This window comes from Larimichthys crocea, chromosome III (genome assembly GCF_000972845.2).
Source record: "Larimichthys crocea isolate SSNF chromosome III, L_crocea_2.0, whole genome shotgun sequence".
NCBI classification, from domain to species: domain Eukaryota; kingdom Metazoa; phylum Chordata; class Actinopteri; family Sciaenidae; genus Larimichthys; species Larimichthys crocea.
The window spans coordinates 7,659,132-7,681,070 of NC_040013.1; the positions used below are offsets into that span (position 1 = coordinate 7,659,132).

At 42.6% G+C, this 21,939-nt stretch overlaps 1 protein-coding gene across 5 annotated transcripts in view; it reads left to right on the plus strand.

Annotated features, from left to right (window-relative positions):
- Nucleotides 1-9,476: 9,476 nt before the first annotated feature.
- Nucleotides 9,477-21,939, plus strand: part of ppargc1a (peroxisome proliferator-activated receptor gamma, coactivator 1 alpha) — a 256,071-nt gene continuing 243,608 nt past the window's right edge. Inside the window, exon 1 of one of the 5 annotated variants that reach the window (XM_027275096.1) lies at nucleotides 9,477-9,843. In XM_027275096.1, the coding sequence (XP_027130897.1) occupies nucleotides 9,763-9,843 (81 nt within the window). In that variant the 5' untranslated portion in view covers nucleotides 9,477-9,762. The remainder of the gene's footprint in view (nucleotides 9,844-21,939) is intronic. The other 4 variants (XM_027275092.1, XM_027275113.1, XM_027275123.1 and 1 more) reach the window with 4 other exon arrangements.

Sequence of the window (21,939 nt, forward strand, 5' to 3'; positions counted from 1 at the left end):
TTTTTCCGGTGTCAGCATTAAAATAACAGGATAATCTGTGCATAAACTTTTCACTTGACGCGCACGCACGCATGCACACACAGAGCAGTCACGTTTTGACCTGCCAAATCCAGCTCGTTTCCTGGCTCTTCAGGGAAAGTTAAATCTTCTTACTGGGATATTGATAGCTTCAGAAACAGTTGGAGTGAGGGGGAATGTTAATTACAAATGTTTCGGAACAAGATCAGTGTGAAATCCCTGCTGTGCTGGAGCCTGTTCTGGCTGTACTGCTTTATGTCAGCGCCTCTCTAATGTGGAAGGTAAAGCCTGCAGTTGGGAGACGCCTGAATTCTAAGCACCACAGTGATGTAAAGAGGAGAGAGGAAAAAAAAAAAGCAGAATAATGGTCAGTAATGTAACTCTTAAGTGTATTTCGTTTCACTGTATTTAAACCACGATTATCTCATCAGGTTAAATGTAGCATCCAGCACCAAACTTGTAAGAATTCCTTCGCAACAGAGAAAGTTTGAACTGAAAAACTTTCTCGGGAAGCTTTCCCCTCTCATTCTCTGGGTCAACAACTTAAACGAGGCAAGCTGCCCGCGAGTGGCGGAGCGTGAATTCTACAAGGAGTTTGATTTGGGAGACTCATGAGAGAGCCTGTGAAGATGTAGGGGCTGGGAGGATAAGGTTAGTGCACTTGGGGAGTATCCTGATCTTACCACTCCGAAAGACGGATTACTACGACTTAGCAGCCAGCAGTTACTGTGTAAAGTAAGTAACTAAATGATCGTTTTGCTTTTTTTGAGCTAAAACATACCACTTTAAGGTGTTCACCCATTTTATGGGCATCAGTCAATTTATTAGTCATGAGCACTGCTACACTGGCTGTAAAAGAAAGCAACAGCAGCAGCACCTGCATTACAAACTGGGCGTTTATGAAGCGGGAAACTAAAACCATATACCAGGTATGGCTTGCCTCATATAACTAGTCTCAAGACAGGAGACTTTAAAGTAAGAATAAATGTGTTCTGAGTTTGTCAGACCAAAGAAGGAAGTGTTATTAACCACCAAGCCAGATTTGAATGATTAAAAATATCGTTACGTTTATGAAATTAGGTGTCAAAATCAGGTAAAAATGAGCAGGACTCAGCTGTGGGGGGGGTGTCCACTCATAGCACTGAAGCCACTTGTGGGAGCAGTCAAGCAGCAATTTTGAAGTGACTGAAATGTTTCAGATGAGTTCAGACTAACTCTGAAACACTCTGAGCGAGATGAATTAATCGTTGTTATCTCTCTGCTAGAGGTGCAGGGGTATTCTCAGGGTGACCTCAGCGTGTCATCGAGCCACCCTTTAAGGACCGCCCACAAAATCCGGGACTGAAAACTGGTGAAAAACTGTTTTAAGCTCCAACTCCACATTTCAGTAATTTGTCATTCAAAGCCTTTTAATGTCTTCCAACATATTCAATGTATTTTGAAAGAAATCTCAGAATTGCCTTTACACAGACCATTTTTAAAATAGACATTTTGACTCATAAAAGTAGAATATGATGTAACTAATAACATTAACAATGGCTCCATACCATTAAGTGTCACAGTAAGCATCAGTGACTAAGCAAAACACCAGAGCTCTGAAACTGGCTCACTTCATGTCACGCAGCCATCATTCAAGTTGTTCGTCTTCTTTCGTTCTTTTTTTCAAATATAAATGTATAAAGTGCCTCAAGTGATCTGACTGTGTCAGCTGGGGCTGAAGACTTTGAAAATGAGAAGCTTGGAAATGAGAAAAAATCCTGGGGGTGTGGAGTAAGAAAGAAGTGAACTCACCAGACCTCTCTAGCCCACTCTGCATCTCTACTTCAGACTATCAACTCGAGGCTACATTAGCCACTCCTAAGATAACCCCCCTAAAATCAAGCCGCATTGTGAAAAAAAAGAAAGGAAAATCTTAAAATTCGATGAGCAGCATCCAGCAAATGTTTGACATTTTGGCTTGAAAATGGACAAAAATGATAAATAGTTGGCTGACTAATCTATTTATCAACTTACTGTTTCAGCTTTTCTCCAGCTGGATAGACTGTTCTGTGCGGAGGAGTTGGAAACAGAAAAAAAAAGCAATATTCTTTTATCAACGAAGCTTGAGGTATACCTTGTCTGGGCACAATGACAAATGCAAATCAAAGAGCCCATTTTATTTCTGACTTTGTCTTTTACTTCACCTTTTTAAAAAAAAAGCAATTTATTTAACTGCTTCTAATCCAGATTTCTTTCCGTTCAGGTACACAGTAGCTTTTATGATAGCATAACCTTGGTTTCCTCTGTTCTGCATCTCAACTTTACGTCAATTGTAAGGGAATATACATAACATTGACCTGAGGATAGAGGCAGAAATGAACCAGTAAGCATTTTTCACAATCTCTGTAGTGTCTGGAAGTAGGCAGGCAGAGATAGCAGACCTGCTAAGGGAGTTTTAAATTAAGCCTGCAGATTGTGTAATATGCTAAGTCAGGAAATTAGCATGTGTGCTTTAATATTTTTTGGACTGTTGGGAGACGAGTTTTTAAGTGGATGGCCTTTTGCTTGGGAACGTACACAGAACCACAAAATGGTGCCAGAGAGATTAGTCTCCCTCCAAAGTGAAGCCAATAGAAAACCCATTAGTTTGAGCTGATCTGGAAATTATATGGAATTGATCCTGAGGTAAGGACAGTTTTTCATGCTCAATACTTCCCATTGATTCACGCTGCCATAATTACAAATGAAAATCATTATGTCTCCAACTTGTATTTTGGTGTGTCTGATATGAGGGCACGCGACGATTGCATGCAAGCGCTGCTTCCCATGTTCTCGCAGAGGAATTCTAATATTAGAAATTGAATCGAGTCGGAATGAGATTTTTTGGAGTTCACCTTTTGTTTAGCTGCTCAAGCTGAAAAGTAATTTGAGGTCAAGGATACACTATACATTGCCTCGCACGGCTGTTCATAGCGCACCCATCCTTGCACCCTGTGCTGATGTTAGGGGCCATTTCATGTGGCTCTTTGACAGTAACTCACCAAAAGTAGCAAACACAAACAAATACCAGACAGGTATTGTTCAGCGTGTTTCCAAACAGTGTGAATCACCACCTCGCTACAGCTCAATCTCCTGCCACCCACGGAGTCCAGGATGGTGCCTCATCATCATTTGAGACTGTGGGTAGGGGAAGTTTATTGCAGAACACCTCAGCGTTTCAGGATATCCAATCCCCGCGCCCGGTCCTCCTCCCATCCCGCGCCGGTTCCTCCAAAACCCCCACCCACCCCTCCACCAATGCCGCCACCAATCGGAGCCGAGACAGGTGTCTTATCTCCATCACACAGCACAAGCACAGCCAATCTTCCAGGAAGATGGCGACTGGAATGTGACAAATCCATCTGTCCTGGTTTGAATTTGTATGCTAATTTGAAGTAATAGCCCCTCTGGTGACAGTGCAAGGGAACAATTCAATCATGCCATCTATGACAGTTGCTTTCCAGCCTTCTCTGTGATATGGGAGTATATGCACGTACCGCCGGGTTAGACTTGATAAATTGGTTATGTAGGGGAGATGTGGCATGTAGACTGCATGTTTAAAATGGGCTGCCAGTTTGAAATGAATCTACTACTGAAGGCACCTGCGCAGAAATGTGCAGCCACTACCTGTAGGAAGAGGGGAAACAATATTTTATTTGACCTCATTTATTCCTCCGTGACGCTGGCGGATCGGTAGCCGTCCTGAACTTTCACCCAATTTCACTGCCGCAGCCTTTATGAGATACGTGTGAATGATAGAAATATCCCCACATAAAATCACGCTAACACAATTGTTACATTGTCGCACTGAATTATCTCAGGCTGTTGATTTGATTCCCGTGAAAAGCTTTCATGTGTCACTGGGCAGAAGAAGAGGGAGCAGATCAGTGGAAGCTACAGGCACAAGAATACGAACAAGCTGAGCCGTGCCGTATATTCAGAGCGAAGCTGCCTATACGATTTGTGATTTCTCTTGTGCCTTGGCACCCCCCCCCTACCCACCCCCCCTGCACTGTGCAAATGTATGGCACTCTATAATCTTTAAATTAATCTACAGCACAGGACAGATTATGGTTGATGGTGACAGATAAGGCTAAAGAACAAACTGCTCTTCACGTGCGCATCATTCTTTTTCTTTACCTCCGGTTCAGGGCCTCTTTCAAGGCGCAGAGTTTGGTTTACCATATTTTGTCACCAGTTATGCATTTCCATTAAAATACACAGCACAATAATCAAAATGTGAAAACTCACTCAGACCTGTGAGTGTCACAGAAAGCTCAAAGCCTTGCTCATTTTGTTGCAGTTTGAAGTCATTTTAATGCATTCTTATTCCACAATTTGCACACACAGCTAACAAAGCCTCATGAGGATTAATTAGATGAAATATGTAGGCTGTGTTATGCGGGACATTCACTGTCATTTTCTGTATTTCGAAAACTCTCACTCCTGCTATGAACTGCTGTGAATTCTTGACAATTTCTCCCCGGAAAAAAAAAAGAAAATGCACAGCGCTGTGCCAATTGACCACACTTCAGACGGGTGCAGATCATGCGTGGCAAACGCATCTGATCAAACAAGGAGGCCAGCAAAGAAAACTGATGAACAAAAAGGCCCGTCTAACTGCACGGGTCTCACGTCACAATAAATAGCGTGCTAAAAGACAGCTCTCCGAATGAGCTCCTCCAGCAGCCCTCCTCATACACTTTGCAGTGAATTGAAACATGTTCTGTGCTCAGCATGGCTGCACGTGGATAACAAATTCTGAAGCACAATAAAGCAGTTTTTGTTCTGAAGGAGGGAGCTTTTTCTATGATGATTTATAATCGTTCTAATGGCCGACACACTCTACTTAAACTTCTAGTTTTTGTCTGAAGATATAGGCATATGATTGAACTTTAATCAGGCAGGCTTTTCATTTTTATCCATCATAATGGGCTTGATTAAAACTTGCACCTCGTAGTCTATCATAATCTATGTGACTTATAAAACAATTAAAATGCAATCAAGTGCTGCATTCGAGACACAATTTAAAAGGCAAATTCTATGTAGAAATCTCACTTTTACAGCATAATTTCCCCCTGTGCTGATTTTAATATTTACATATTACATGATGTTATCAGCCTACACTAATCTGTTCCACGCATAAGCCCCATTATTATAAATGAAGTGTCGATAATGTCATGCTTTAGTAGGTTTATGCACAGAGATACTCCCTGCCCCTCATCACATACTGTAGATACTGTAATGTAATGGCATTACAGTAATATAAGGGACATTTTGTGCCACCCTTTTGTCCGACAATATAAATCTAATGGAGTAATAAATGTCGAAGCGTTTGGTATGAAGTCTTTTGCAGCTCGGCCTTTTGAATTTGCTTTTATATTTTGAAATGTGTTTGTTCGCATGTAGACACAGCATTTAACCATGACATGTGGGATGATTTGATTGATACTTTGTGGATGGAGGTCCTCACTTTGAATACATTTTTTTCAGGTCAACTGCCCCAGATTTGTATCTCTGGAGATGGTGCTTGTTTTACTCTGAGACTGAAGACAGTATTTAGGCCCTTTTTTTTCCTACAGTTTCCATTATTGCAAGTTTTTTAAAACAAAACTTGTGCAGAAAATAATGAGATGTTGGAAGAAAAGGCGCCAATAGGGACATTATATGGATGTAGACATACTGTATACCGTATAGAACTTCTCCACCGGTTTCCCAACTCAGTGAAGTCTTCCTCCAGATGGGACGCCTCTGTCCTATTGAAATGTGGACAGACAGCTCCTTCTATTACAGCAGTGGTTGTCCTGGCTCAGTGGTTCTGCTGCTTTTCTCTTCCCAGCAGCTAGTTTACTGCATTCACCTGGTGGCTCAGATGTAAATCAGCTACATGGCTACAATAAGACCAGTGAGGCTCGCCTTCTAAAGCTGCATTAAAGCCTCTGTATCATGGAGGTGTAACTGTGTGGGACTATGGCACAATTAACCAACTGCACATTGAACACAAAGGTGATGAAGCAAATGTTTAGTTTTACCCTCATAGGTTCATTTAGTACAATGCAGATGATGTACTGCATTGCCAAGTAAGAATATCATAATGTGTGATATTACTGACCTTAGCGCTTTACAATTTAATTTGTTTTGTGCTCTGTATTGTTCTATTTCAGTGGCTCCTGGTCTCGGGATAACCTCATGCAAATTAGCCTCTGGCTATATGCATCTCTGGTGCAATGGGCTGTGTTATATTTCGAGCTGTCAAATAAAGTGAGAAGAGAAAGAGGCACAACTTATTATAGCTTCTCAAAGTGCTTTTCGGGATGCGATAGGAAGTTTTAGCATACTTCTTTAAGGAATTATAACTTTCAGTATTTCATCTTCCTCTATGCATGTGCTGTCCAACCTCTGCAGCTCATCCTGAATGCAGCAGTCCTGACTACGCGGGGGGCCCAGCTACTGCTCACAACGGTTTGCTGTCCTGACTCCACAGTGGTGGAACGAGCTTACCGTGGGCACCAGGACAGCAGAAACTCTACAAATCTTCTGTCGCAGACTGAAAACTCATCTGTTCAGACTGAACCTTGGACCATGAAAACACTTTCTCTTATTGTTTCTTAATGTAGCACTTGAAACAGTCCAGCATATTTGATGAAGATATACTTCCACCGCATGATTGAATGCACTTATTGTAAGCTGCTTTGAATGAAAGCTAAATAAATATAATGTAATGCAATCTCAATTAAATGCCCTGTACACTCAGTAAACTGCAGGACCCAGAAACTGGATAAACTAAATAGAACGCACCTCTGCCTTTCCTGCCGTAACATGTAAAAATGGAATTAAGCTCTGAATTGCGCTTTTAATAATTGATTGTTACTTTAAAATCAATGTTATTAAACATTTAAAAGTAAATTGATTTAGTATGCCTTGGTGCTGAGTTTTGCATATCGGCGTCCATTCTTGACCACACCATAGTTTTTATGCGTGTATGTTACAAACCGAGGTCATCTGTGCCGGTGTGTGTTGACAAATGTATCTTTCCCTCCAAAGAGTAAAGTTTGATTAAAAAGTAAATGAGAAGAGAGTAAAAAGAGTTAATTCACTGCACTATTATCTTTTTAATAACATGAATTTGTATTTTTGCGCTCGGGGAGGAAGTCATTCGAAAATTAAAAAGTCCAACTGAAGTCAAAGAAAAGTGGAAGTCTTACTTAGTCACATTTGACGGAATAAGATGCACTCAACTTGAGTCCAGTGATTCCGTCAAACGAAACCTGTTAGCTTGTGGTTACAACATGGGACGTCGCGTATGAACTGGAATGGAAAAAAACTTCCAGTTGGAACGTTGCGAATGCCACAAGAGAGCGGCGTTCATATGGTTTACTACATTCACCTGGTGGCTCAGATGTAAATCAGCCTTGAAGGCTACATGGCAACAATGGGGTCGTGTTTTTAGCATGTTAACAGTAAAGACACAACCCCATTTGACGACAGCACAAGACACGCCAAAGTATTGTTCATATGTATGTACACAACTAGTTGTTACAAACCCTGCTATGCATTACGTTGTGTAAATTTAAGTTCAGCAGCCTATTGGTGAAAGCGTGTAGTGTAAAAGTGTCCAAAATGCAGAACGATGAATTATTGAGTTTAAGTGAACAGAACAATGATTTAGACCAGAGTTTTGAGCCAAGGTACATTTTTTTATTAAAAAAATCATGAGGCACACCACCAACCAAAAACGTTAAAAAATGATACTCTATAGCCGCCTATATTAACAATATAGTCATTCTTATCAAAGTGTCTTGAATAGGAATGAAATAAACACAAAAAACTATTTTATCATCTTTTATATCTCTTCTTTCAAATAAAAAGTGCACTTAACATGTCTACTTTAGAAATACAGCTGGAACCTGAAATGCCACAACAATGTGGCCTATAACTTAAAACTTAAAGAGGTAGTAGAAAACTTCTTTAGCAGTTAGAAGTGTTTTGCAAATGCTAATTCTGTCCAAACGCATTGTTAGCAGGAATACGGAAAATAATGCTTATTCTGACAGAAGCAACAATGTTTGGGAAAGATCTCATTGTTCCACACTGAGAAATATCAAGAGTTGCATGTACGAAATGTCAATCTCAGTGTATTTTACTCATTTACGCAACAAACAAAGTCTAAATTTTAGACTATGCCCAGATGGTTTGTTGCCATTGAATGCTAATTGCAGCTGTAACACGTCCCGACCAGGGCGCTACGCTCCGCTCATACAAACCATCTAGTTGTACCCTCGCCTCTCGCAAAGCGAGGTCACTCTAAACTCTTCTCTGTGGTCGTCCCCAAATGGTGGAATGACCTACCAACGGCTACAAGAACAGCAACATCCCTTTCTACCCTTAAAAAACTTGTAAAAACCTTTGTTTCAAGGCTGCTTCAACTACTCTGTGCTCCTTTACACCTTTCTCAGCTTATGTCCTCCTCTGTAAGTCGCTTTGGATCAAAGCGTCTGCTAAATGCAATGCAATATACAGTGGTCCCTCGTTTATCGCGGGGGATACGTTCTAAAAATAACCCGCAATAAACAGAAAGTAAGTTTTAGAATTATTATACATGTTTTAAGGCCGTAAAACCCCTAACCACACACTTTTATACACCTTTTTACACGCATTTTGTACAGTACTTCCTTAATCAGGACGCAGTGCGGTTCTCCATTAGCCAATTTAGGACGCAGAACACAATGCGCGTTCATACTGTACAGTACGCTGTAAAAAAAAAAAAAGCATGCAAAATTACACTGAAAAAAAACGCGAAACAGCGAGTCCGCGAAAAGTGAACCGCGATATAGTGAGGGACAACTGTAATGTAATGTAATGTAATGTAATGTAATGTAACAGCAGGTGAATCTAATTAAGCTTATGATGACTGGTGAGAGAGATAAACTCTTCTCTGTGGTTGTCCCCAAATGGTGGAATGACCTACCAACGGCAGTAGCTCAGTCCATGGGGACTTGGCTTGGGAACCGGAGGGTGGCCGGTTCAAGTCCCACATGGACCAAAAATATGGAAGGTGGACTGGTAGCTGGAGAGGTGCCAGTTCACCTCCTGGGTACTGCCGAGGTGCCCTTGAGCAAGGCACCGATCCCCCACAACCGCTCACTGGGCGCTGGTCCGGGTGCTGGTCCAGCCGGCTGCCCATCACTCCACCATCTCTCGCCACATTTGCATGTCTATGAGCCCTTGTACCTTGTACTGCGTGTGTGTCTGGGTTAAAATGCATGTCAAAAAATAGAGTGAAAAAAGAATTTCCCCATTGAGGGGTAAATAAAGTATATCTTCTTCTTCTAACAACAATATTTTTTGACATCATTTGGCTATGAAGTGAAAATAACACATCACATCACATTTAAGTACTCCTCATCATTATGGAGACACTCTTGAACCTGTGTTCACTTTGGGACCCACACCTGGACTCGACAGACATCCCGCTCTTATTTTTTTGGGGGGGAGAAGGGGAAGCCCACGTGACAGGGAGAAGCAGCAGACAGCGCGCCGCTGCTGTTCGTTTGATATCTTCCACGGCGCCGGACGGAGAAGCAAGCGGGGCACACACACAGAGAGGGAGAGAGAGACTCGTCGAGGGAAGACATATTTAAAAGACAAAATCTCCGTTTGCAACGGAAGAACTCCGCAGACTCCTGCAACCGACACGGCTGGCACAAACACAAACACACACACACCATGGACGGTTATGCCCGGACCGAAGATGAGCTGTTCTCCTCCTGCCTCCTGAACCTCACCTGGGAGAATTGCTACGAGCAGGTAGGACACGACTCTGTGCAACGTACCGGCGTCACTTACGGTAAAAACAAACAAACAACAACAACAAATTAATGTTGACTGTAACGAACATGTTGTGATTAAATATAGTCAAACAAGTTTTAAATGATACTCTGGAGTGAGTCAGCACGTCAGGTGAGCGCAGGTAGCAACTTTAATCCAACTAACCGCGATATCCCCTCCTTCATTTTGCTCTTGCGGCTCAAACTTTTGTTACCTGACATTACGGCTGTAATTAATTGAGGAGGGGGGCAGGAAAAAAAAAAAAAAGTAGCCGACTAAGCGCCCCCAAACTATTTTCCAAAAGGTTGCCTTCCTGAACTTCCACATTTCTCTGCAAGGGGGGCTCAAACATCCTGCCCTTGAAATCAATAATGAATTAACCCAGTAGACAAAATAAATCCTATGCCAGGAATTCTATTAATAAATAAAAAGGCAAACACAAACTTAGCATTCCTTTTGAAGTAACTGAGATGCGTCATCTTCAGTATATTATGTTTTCACGCAGAGATCATAAGACACCAGCCTCTTTCATATCTCCCTGTCCTGAGACCCGTGGGTTGCCAGGTAGGTGCAAAAAAAAAAAAAAAAATCAGGTAATGCAAACTCAAGATTTCTCAAGTTTTATTTATTTTTTCTCCTTCTTCTAAAGTCGAGAATAGACTCGATGCTGAGCACTTTGATCATTGAACGCCCGGGCCCTGTTCTCAACACAAGCAAGAGCAGCAGCGGTGTCTGTTTGGAGATAATTACCTAATTCCTCCCTCTTCCCTCAAGCTTAATCAGTTCTGCCTTTAAAATACACTTATCGTGCCGTATGAAATCCCTCTTAATTCTCGCATTCTAATTTGTGTTGAGGCTAAAGTCATCATGCCACGAGAATGCCAATGAAATCGTTCCCTATGAATGCTAAAAGGGCTCCCAGCTATTTAGAAATTTATGCACAATGATTGATGCCAAAATATTTGTACAGTGATTTTCATGGTAATTTACTTGAATGCCACCATGAGAGCTCAGGATATATTTATATACAGGATATTTATTTCTGTTATCAGTATCCAGGTTGCAATACAGTGACGGAGGACATTTAAACAATAAATCTCCCGTGGTTTAGTGGGCTACCATTTTGAATTACAAGTAATCACAAATTAAAGAGGATTAGACTCTTAAAGCCCGAGCTTGCGATTGGCTGCGCTAAGAGTCATATTGTAACAGTTGTTTAGACATGGGGAAACAAAGGCCACGACAAACATGATTCAGGATTGCAGAGTCATTGCGAATGGCATTTTTTAAATGTGCACCAATTAAGCTTCAGCGGCTCCTGTCGCAAAATGGATTTTGGCACATCAACCCAGGAGCCGCGCATTTATAAACTGGAGTCGCTTAAATCCACAACGAAGAATTGACTTAAACAGTGTAGATTTTTGCTGGATTCACACCCGGCCCTTGTGTTGAACCCAGAGGCTTTAAAGATAAAAGCTCATAACTTCCCTGCCTTTAATTCAATTGAAAAAATGACTAGCTTTTTTTATATATATATATATATATATATATATTTAGTCCAGTGATTTTTAAAAGAAGTCATCTTTAAGTCAGTCATGAAGCAGAAATCCCAAACGCCGCCTTGTTTAATCTTCTCAAATGTGAGCGTTTGCTGCTTTTCACAGCTATGTACCAGCGTAAATGGAATATCTTTTGGTTTTGGGATGTTAGACGGACAAAATGTGCAGTTTGGATTCAGTTAAACATCGAAGCATTGTCTTGACACAAAGTAATGCACTTTTCTAAAAGTAACAAAACAGCATTTAAAAGGAAGACGTAATTGTTGGGTCAATTGTTGCAGGTGGCACCTACATTTCTTTTATTTAAGCCTTGCTCTCCTGAAAACGCTGGTACGTAATCTCCTGGCCACACACTTGGCCTTAAAAATCCTTCCTGGTACTAATAAAAAAAACCAAAAAAGTGAACCATCTGAAAGCGGGTCATCTGCTCAGCCTGCGTGTTGTTAGTCATCCCTCCCCAAGTACGGCGGGTGAGTAAATAAATAAATAAGAAAGTAGAGGGAAATGTTGACACAACCTGTTCTTGTGGCCAGATTATCCACTCATGCTTGAGCGCTGGGTAAAGGCCCTGCATTATTCAGCCTAAGACACAGAGATGGGTGGGGGTGGCGGACTGTGGAGAAGCTGGGTCCTGCTGCAGGAGTTTGTGTGTGAATAAGTGTGTGTGTGTGTGTGTGTTTTGAGGGTAAGAGCAGAAACAGGGATAGCTGAAATGCACAGGATGGGGAAGAGGAAGTCTGTGCTTAATTATCAAATGAACTCATGCCCTCGTCTTCACTCCATCTCTCTGACTTTCTCCACTCTCCGCATCTCGCGCGTGCTCACCCACCCCCCTCCTCCCTCCCTCCTCCGTCAGGCTTCTTGAAGGCTGCTGTCCGTGGTGCTGAAAGTTTCATCACACATTTTGTGCATGTCTTTTTTAGAATTCACAGGCCTCCAATCCCTGCCCGGCCCTCGTCGCTCTTCAAAAGCGATGTATTCAGTTTGTCTCGACAAAAAGCGTGCCAGCGCTTGGCAGTGTAGCTCGAAAGGGGTGAAGCCTATCATTCAAGACGTTTGAAAAAGCTGCAGGTAACACAGCGTGCTCTCAGAAGCAGTAAGGACTAATGCATTTTTTTTATGTGTCTGCTCTTGCCTACAGCATGTTTCATCACAGCAAGGTTCAAGTTACGTTACCACTCACTCAGTGGCTTGGTTAAATGAAAGCTCCTTTGTGTGCGCTCTTATGTACAGTATTTGATCCATGCGACTCACTACTCGAATATGTGTTTGTCTGCAGTTCACAGCCTGGGCTGAGAGGTAGATTCAGTTAATTTTTGTTTGGTCTCGTGTGCTCCATGTTGATTGACAGGAGAGTGAAAAAGTTAGAATTTCTTCTCTTTGGGTGAAGGGTGAAGAGATTTCTGAAGTGTTCTGGTACAGAGGCACAGTGCTAACATTATCTAGCTTTGTATCGTCACTTAGAGTTAGTGCACCTCTCTTTATGCTTCCATTCTGTTCAAAGTTTGACGTGGTCCCAGCTGTCTGAGTAAGTGTTGCACTGCAGCATTCACATACTGCCGTGCGTATTCTTTAGAGGGCTGTTCTGCAGATGAACTCTTTGGGGGGGGAGATGAAAGTCTTCTGTAATAAAATTTGGCTACCTAAACCACAGACAGCCACAGCTACTTATCTTATCCTGTCTCCCACATTCACTTTTTTTCGGAGTGCGTGTGAAGGAGGGGGGCGGGGAGCGGTGACAGCCGTTAACTGTAACAAAAGTTTAAAATTAGAAATGAGTCAAGTTATTGGAAGTTTAGCACTCCAATCGCAGTGTTGGTGTTAACGAATAAATCAGACAATGCTCAGGCAATTTAGTGTTATCCCTGCAGTTGTGGTCTTGACCGGTCTTAATAAAATTCAGACTCCTTTTTAAGACGGAGACAAATGTGTCTGATTCTGAAATGAGGCATGTGAAAAGTTGCACCGAGAACCGATGACAACACTGCTTTGCTATCCTTGCCCTCCCAATTTTAAATGAAATGATAAAGTCGATTGAGTTTTGGATTTTTGGTCAGACAAGACATTTGAGGACATCATTGGAAACTGTGGTAATATCGTTTTTTAAGTGTTTAATACACCAGCTGATTTTTGAAAAACAAACATGTTGATGAAAATAATCTAAAACTACTCACACACCACTGTAGACACTCTTCAGACTACTCCACTCACAGTTGGTGGCAACTCTGAGTACTGTTTGTTTGATTTACTGTTTGTCATGGTGCCTTTCTCACAAAGCTTCTGGTCCAACTCCAACACATGTCTGACATGAGTGAAGTTTAGTGTTCATACTAGTTAGTCAGTCTTTTGTTGAGTTGACCCAACTGACTAGTGACACGGACAGTGGATTGAGTTGGTCCATGTTTATCAGAAGAGACTCATGGTTTTCTCCCAAAGATGACTTGAATGTAGTTTGAGGTGGACTGGTTGTCCGAATTAGGATTCAAATTGAGAAATGTAAGACAGGCGACAATTGACAAAAAAGTCTAATTACCTTTCCAAATCCCAGAAACTCATTTACTGTTTGTCATCCTCTCAGTCCATGATTTGCTCAGTGTACCTAGAACCACACCTCTTACAACTAGCCCCAAAGGAGTATATCTAATTTCCATGTTGGCACATCTTTTTTCTTTCTTTTACATCAACAAGTGTATGCCTGCTGAACACCTTGCTTTTGATATCAACCCACAGGAGCAGGGCCTGTCTGCAGCTTAATGAGAAGCGTGTTGTTCCCCTTGCAACATATTGCCAAGATATGGATGGGTAATTATCTAATCAAGAAAGTGCCGCCACTTGCTCACTGCTGACCTGCTAACCGTCTGCCAGAGTTTCCACTGCAAGATGTTTACATACTCTACATCGAACACATAACTACAGTCGATTTTGGCAGTCCTAGGATATCGGTTGAAGGATTTACGTGGGAACTGACACACATGTTAAACATGCATGTTGTTTTTAATAATTTAAACAATCATATCATAGCTACATATATACTGACATGTGTGATCCTATCCTTGATTGTAGCTCTGTCAGTCACTTTTAAAAATTCAACAGTGCAGTAGGAGCACAGAGGAGCGGAGGGAGGCAGGATGTCTGAGCAGAGACTATATCATAGATCCGAATGTTCCCAAAGCACCCTTTTATATGAATTCCAAAGGGAGTTGTGAACCACCAGAGGGAGCAACAAGCTTTGATTTCCCATGGAGCTAAAATTAGTCATGTCATTAGTCAAATGTAAGGTAAAAGAAGAGGTCCGTTCACTGCACCACCCTGGCCAGAATATATACTGTATGGTAACTGAGAAAGAGAGATTACAAATGGTGTTGGTGGAATATCTTTCAACCCAATTTTCAGTCTCCATGTCCCTGTGATGTGCTTGTTTCACAGTAAATTAATGTAATCACAATATTAGTTTCCAGCGATATGAATCTTGTTTCCTAGCCGCCTCGCACTGCGCCTCAGCGTCACAGCAGAAGGAGTGCAGGCGCTCCCGACTACATTCTTTTGATTATGTGTGGGAAAATGTCTTCCTCACCATTGACAATCTGTTGATACCTCGCAAAATCTTAGATGAAAGGAAATGCAGCTCAGACTGTGAAAAATCCTTGCCTTCTCACCGGGAGGTAAAAGTACTCTCACAAACATTGAATTGTACATCTGAAGTGTTATCAATTCCACCTGAAACGGAGGGCCCCGGTGGCAGAGCTGAACCCCTCTGCTTTTGATCGCGCCAGCGGTGCCTGTAAACAAGTATTTTCCCATCTTCCTCCCTGTCTGTCTCTCCCCACTCTCTCTCTCTCTCTTCCTCCCGCACCAAGGTGTCTAGAGGGGGAGGTTCCTTTGATTATCTCCGCTGTGGATTAATTGCTTTTCTTAACCTCTGCACAGACGTGCTCCAACACCGCCCCGGAGCCCGCCGCACGCGCCCAGATGGACCCCTGCCAGGAGAAAAACAAACCACACCATGCTTCTATCTCCCCACCTTCTCTCAATTACTGACCTTCATCCTTTCATTTCGCCTTGGATCTTATCGTTGGCATTATCAGTGTATTTACTTTGTTTGTTTAGCTAGTCACTTGGTGCACTGCAGCATTCTTGTCTACATTTAAAGGCAGACTGAGCATGTGTGAGAGGTGTGTTAATTTCTAGGAAGACCTAGAGCAGCGGATGAGACGAGTGTGTGTTTTCAGGTAAATGCGCTGGGTGTCTGTGTGTTTTTTTTATGCACGAATATTGCGCTGAAACTTGTTCTTATTCCATGATCAAGTAGATTTTGGCCTTGAGTTGTGCTGGCCAAGCAATTTTAGTCACGTTTTTTCCTTCCCCTAACACAGAGTGCTCTTTTCCATCTCACTCTGCCTTTGAGACACGCATGTGCATCACGTTTCTGAAAAGGTCCCAGCCCCTGCCTCCAAACGCTGTCATAAAGCAATGGACTGCCTCCTTCAGACCTTGGCCTTTTTTTTTTTTTCCCCTTTTCTTTAGGACATCCTGAAAGCACATCCAGGAGCCATCTCAATGATTTATACGCTACATCTCACATGCAGACCATCTACAGTACCTTCACAGTTTGGACAACACTGTGCTAAAATGTTCTTGGGAGTTTGATTGCCACAGGAGTAAAGAAAAAGTTTTAATCTTTTTTTTTTTTTTCCCCATCTTCTTCTTCTGGTGTCGGTGCGGACTGAGAGTTCAACATTTAGACATGTAGAAGTTTCTTTTTTTAGCCTGGAGTTGTTGGCAGAAAAGTGTTGGAATATAACCTTTCTAATCTCTGGCGGGAGTTTCATAATCCATAACTCAGAATTTATTGGTCGTGGTCTCTCTCCAGTTCATCCTTTTTATTATTTTTTTTTTCATCTTAATACGTGAATCCAGAAAAACTCTTATAACTTAAGTTTTGCATGACTGTTTATGAAATGACTGTAAGTGGCTTTAGGGCCGCACAGGCTAAAAAATGTTTATTTTTGGCCGGTGTAGCCTAATTGGTTCAGGTGTTTTGATACAGAGAGCACTGTGGGGCCCCATTCTAACAGATGAGACAGCCCAAACACACACACACAGATACACACAAATGCAAAATCTGCATGTGAGACATGAACAGACGCATAATGTGCACACTGACTCACTCATTCACTCACTAACAGGCTAGACTCCCTGGACTGTACGGTACAGTGTGGTGTTGCTGATTTTCCCCATCAGCAGAAAGCCGGGATGAGCTGAGCTAATTGAGCTGGGAGGCCCGGCGGGGAACAGGGCCTCTTCACGCAGCAGCTCGTCACTTCCTTTCTTTATCCCTCCACCACTGTGTCTTTTAGTCCCACATCTCCAAACCACTCTGTGCTGCACAAAAGGAAAAGTACCATCAATTGCACGATTGAGCGTCTGAACAATGATTCCAGATGCATATGGATGTGAGCCAAAATGCAAAACCACAAACACTATGATCGCAATGTTCTGTGCTGCCTCTCTGAAGTCTATAATGCCAGTTTGTGTTATTTCTATATTAAATAACCTTTAATGCAATAAATAAACCGTAAGTGTTCACATACGTGCCCGGGCTGACAGGCAATTGTTTTCTGAGTTCTGTGCTGCACCCAAACAGAATTAAGAGCCCAAATGGACAAACTGCATCGCCCGTATCACAGCAGACTAGCCGACAACAAAAGCAGATTACCTGTTCTATTTGAGGGATATTAAGATGTTACATGCCATTCAATGGGCCCTGGGAGGCCCGTCATAAAAGCCACAGCAAGCTGTTGAGACGGAGACTCGGAGTTGTTTCCATCTTTTAGCTGCACTCGGGGACTGATTATGGTCAAGCAAACGGCCTTTACCTGGAAAGTCACTTTCACTTTCTCGTCTACCATTTGTTAGTATGGCTAATGTCTCATTAAGTCTCTCATAGGGGAAATGATGTGCTCTTTGGGTGAAGGTTAGGCTCTCGGCTTATCATGAGACAAAAGAGACTGATTATCGCAGCACAGGCGTGCCTTAGCCTGTGTCTTTCACAACAAGTCCTATTTGTGTTACTGCTGGAGCTGCTTCATTACCCATAATCTATTAGCCCTCCCTCCACCTCCCCCGAATAAAAGTTAAAACATTTGGGCTAAATGATGAATGCTTGATCACTTCTGGCCTGGTGTTCTACGGAAAGGAGTGGACGGAGAGAGAGAGAGGGGGGTAAATTTTACATTATCAAGGAGATAATTACAAAGCAATCATAAGCTGTTTCCGGTAAAGTGGTAAACAAGCCAAGGGCTTGTGCTCTTTTCCCAAGAATAATTAAAAGTCGCTTTGCATTCTATGCATCAGTGTCCTTTTCTCCACTCGGTGGCCACCTCTTGGCATAATAAAGCTGGCTGAATTTTACCATAGTGGAGGAGGGGTCCTTTATTCGGAAGTGATTCTGTATTTTCTGGATCCTTCTCAGTCTTGTATCTTGTCATAAATCTATAGCAAACTCTAATCTTGAAGGTGCAGTTTGCTGCTTTGCTTGCTTTTCCCTTTTTTTCATCTGTTATTTTCCCGAGTTCCAGCTGCCAATTCTGAACAGCTGCGAATTGCTGTGTCACAAAGTGGGAAGATTTCCAAACACAGACTACTACTCCTCCATGGCTTTGCCTTTTTTTTAATGCCTAAGTAACAAGTTCATTCATTGATTGGTCTAGTCGAGAGAATGGCGACTCGCCGGCGGAGGTGTAGGAATACTAGATGAGAAGACTCTCTGTTTGGCTTAATACCCAACCATAAAAATTCCAATCAACTTTTACTTCAAATGACAATAAAAAGGGATATTTACATGCAGAATGCATCTACTCTACTGAAACACAGTGCAAATTAGTTTGGCAAACAAGATCATTTTTGTGGATTTCAGCTAGTTTTCCAAATTTTCAAGTTTATTTATGGCTTCCTAAAGCTTCCTGACTTTTCAGCAAGCACATTGTTATTGACCTCTTGCGACAATCTGCCTGCTAAACCTGGTTCGACACAGTTGAAAGAGCTCAGACGAGAGCGAAATCCAGGGACGGTTTCTTTGCATGTTATCAACTTCGCAAGCCGCGTCTATAACTCACGATGCCCGCGGGCCGTGTCACATCACAGCGCTGACATGTAGTCGTTACTCCACTTCTAACAACACCAGAATCAGTCAATTATCCATGGAATCGATCAACATAAACCCCACTGCCACTCATTTAAAAGAGCCAATCAATCTGCATGGGCCTTTCCTCTATTTTCCTTGCTGTGGTACAAGCATTTGTGCGTGCGTGCATGTGTTAGGCGCCGCGGGTTGGCCCATGATGGATCTACTCGAGTGACAGCTCGTCTTCTGATTTATGGTTGTTTATCGCCGGAGTAAGACTGGAGTTGACCTCTCATCTAGGTTGCCACCATTTCCCATGATGCTTGTAAAGTCGCACGTTGAGTTGCGTGATTGCTTCGCTTGCCCAGGTGTTGTCTTGGGGAAACAAGTGTGTGTGTGTGTGTGTGTGTGTGTTTCTGAGCGCCCTAACTTTTAAACATCTGTACTCCAAAGCTCTTAACTTTGACCCGCTTCCTCCTGTGTTGGTATGTGCCCGGCTGCACTTGCCAACTCCTTGGTGACTTCATTACTAAATGAAGCGGCCCCATAATTCCACATCACCACAGTGATAAATGCTGTGGTGGCAGTCTGCGAGGCAGAGAGGGGTGGGGCGGGGAAGGGGGGGGACACCGCGTCCTCCCTACCTGATGACATGCAAGGTTTATCACGTTGAGCAGAGACATGGTCACCTTACCGCGGGCCTCATTGTGACAGCCAGCAAGTCACTCGAGAGCCCCATTGGAAATCAATAAGCCCCTGCTCTTTAATTGTTAGAAAAAAGCTTCCCTGTTTACAGCATCACATCATCAGTCAGGACAGCCTGACTTTCATTTATTTTTGCTTTTTTTTCCTCTCTTCTTCCTCCTCGCCTTTTTCCTCCTTCTCCTCTGCAGGATGTGCTAGTCGGCTGATTGTTTAGTAGATTACGTAACAGGAGCTGGCCGGATTTTATTTTGAGGGGGGACCTGTTTGATATGTATACAGGAAGCTTTCCTGATTAACTTCAGGGCGCTTAAGGCGTCGGCGTGTCTTATCTCGGTGAACGTTTGCCTCGGTGCTCGCTCCTCCACTGCTGTCTCGCACTACTAACGGGGGGACGTGCTCGCTCCTGTCCTCTGTTGACTGCAAGATGCAACTGCTTCACCGTTTGTGCCGAGGAGTGGGGCAGATGACTTCCATCACACTTTCTATCTCGATCACACAGCAGCTCCTTATACCGCAGACCACCTGGATTAAGACCTTTTTAGAGCAAAGCGACGCATACTCCAGATTTTTGTCACAGGTTACATTCTGTCTATAATTTGTGAGCAGTTCAGAGTGACGTGGCAGAAAATCCTTTTTTATTTTTCAGTCCTTTTCTGTGTAAGTTACACACTGTCTGCATAGAAACCCTCTAATCATCTTGCACCGCCTCTGATTTACCCATCGTTGGTTCTCACCCGTAGGTTGGGAACCATTGCTTCATACAAAACCACTTCATTAAATAAAGATATAGCCTAATATCTCAAACTGACCATTTCAGCCAGAAGTCTTTTTTTTTTTCACACACAGGTCAAATCAGGTTATTGTGGAGGGGCGCCATGCTTTTCTTATGAGAAGCCCAAAGCCAGTAGTTACCCTGTTTCCACGCTCTTTGCTCCATCTCTGTCTCCACAAGCATTCTCCCATTAGTGTGTTACCTGGGGAGGACCACAGCTCCAAAACTCTGATTAGGCCCTCTCTGGCTAATTAACTGCTCGGGCCACAGTTGGCCATTTGCAGCGTTTAATGGAGGGACGACGGCGCAGCTGTCCTTCGTCTGTCATTCATCTGATTTGTGCCCTTTATGCCACAATTTGTGCCATAAAATTTATAAATAGCCAAAGCTAGTGTAGCGTTTATCGCTCTCATTAAAGTGACAGAGAATACGGTGCATACTACGTCTTCATGTAAGCAGCAGCGGAGGCTGTGTTTTAATTATGAGAAAGAGGGGGAGAGTGGAGAAGGCTTTTGTCTTAGTAGGAAGAATTCCTGGTGATTCCTAGAGAGAGAGAGAGAGGAACTAATTATGACAATGTTGTGGTACTTTAAAATGCCGCAAGCACGGCTGATCGCTTTAATTTTCCTCTGTCCTCCCTCTTCTCTTTTTGCTCTCCGGCTATTCAGGGCAACGGGCTGCTTAATCATTTATACCTATCTGTTACGGTATGAAATTTGGGAGGACACCAACATGCATGCTGAAGGAATCTAATATTTCCCTCTTGAGTATCTAGTTTGGACTTTTAACTCTCTCTAAATCCTTCACTCTGTCGAGTAACAGTGGTTTGGGAATGGTAGCATACAGTTGAATTTGAACAGATGGCTTGTTTTGTGTTGTACCTGCTTGCACCTACGCATCAACATGAACATACTCTTAATAAAAACACACTAAAACTACAGTATAAACTCACTCACCCCACCCACTTGCTCATACAAACCCCAGGCGCTATGGTATCATCCAGTTGTGTGTTCATTAGGCGTGGGGAGCCTTTGCCCACTCTGCCCGTGTGTGTGTGTGTGTGTGTGTGTGTGTGTGTGCATAGAAATAGTTAAATCTTTTTTTTTATTTATTTTTTTTCTTGAGCTGGGCTGATGATAATTTTAGAGTGGGTTGGTTTCATTTCTTCAGGACATTTTTTTTTTTTTACATTCCAGCTGCGTGAAATTCTGCAAAGGCATGTTTGCAGAACAAGTATTTTTGCACTGATGTACACAAATGCATGCACATATAAATTTTATACAGGCGGTATGCAGTTTTTGGACAAATTTAGTATCCAGTCCTCCTTCGAGTTCATGTTTCAACCCCTTTTCCCTCTCTGGATGTTTATTTTCAACATTGTTTCCTTGTGTCTGTTGAGCCTGTATTTTTTTATTTTTTCCTATCCGGTTCTTCCCAAGGGAAAGTGGCTAGCACATGTGAACGGATCACTTCTGATTAGTGGGGGTGCTTTAAAAAGATGCCTGTGGTGTTCTTCTCCAGAAACAAACAGTGGTGTGACCTCCTCAGGGAAGACTGCCATTTCCTTTGCACAGCACAGCCCCCTCCCCTTTTTCCCGAGAGAAGTTGTTTTATCTCCCAAGTGCTAACTTTGGGCTTTAAACTGTGTACTTGCCGATGCCTTGTTTTTCACATCAGATATCACGCAGGATGGCAACAGAGCTGATCTACAAAAACAAAAGGCTGTTGGATTCGTCTTCATCTGGTCTACACGGGATTAGTTTTTTTAAATCTTGCAACAGCCTCATAACATAAACTCACTGTCATCCCATTCTCACTGCAAATTTCCATATTAAGAGTGTGATAAGCACATTTTTCTGTTACTGATGCCCGTTTGTGTAATTTTTGGCAACACATAAAGGTTGGATAAAATTTGA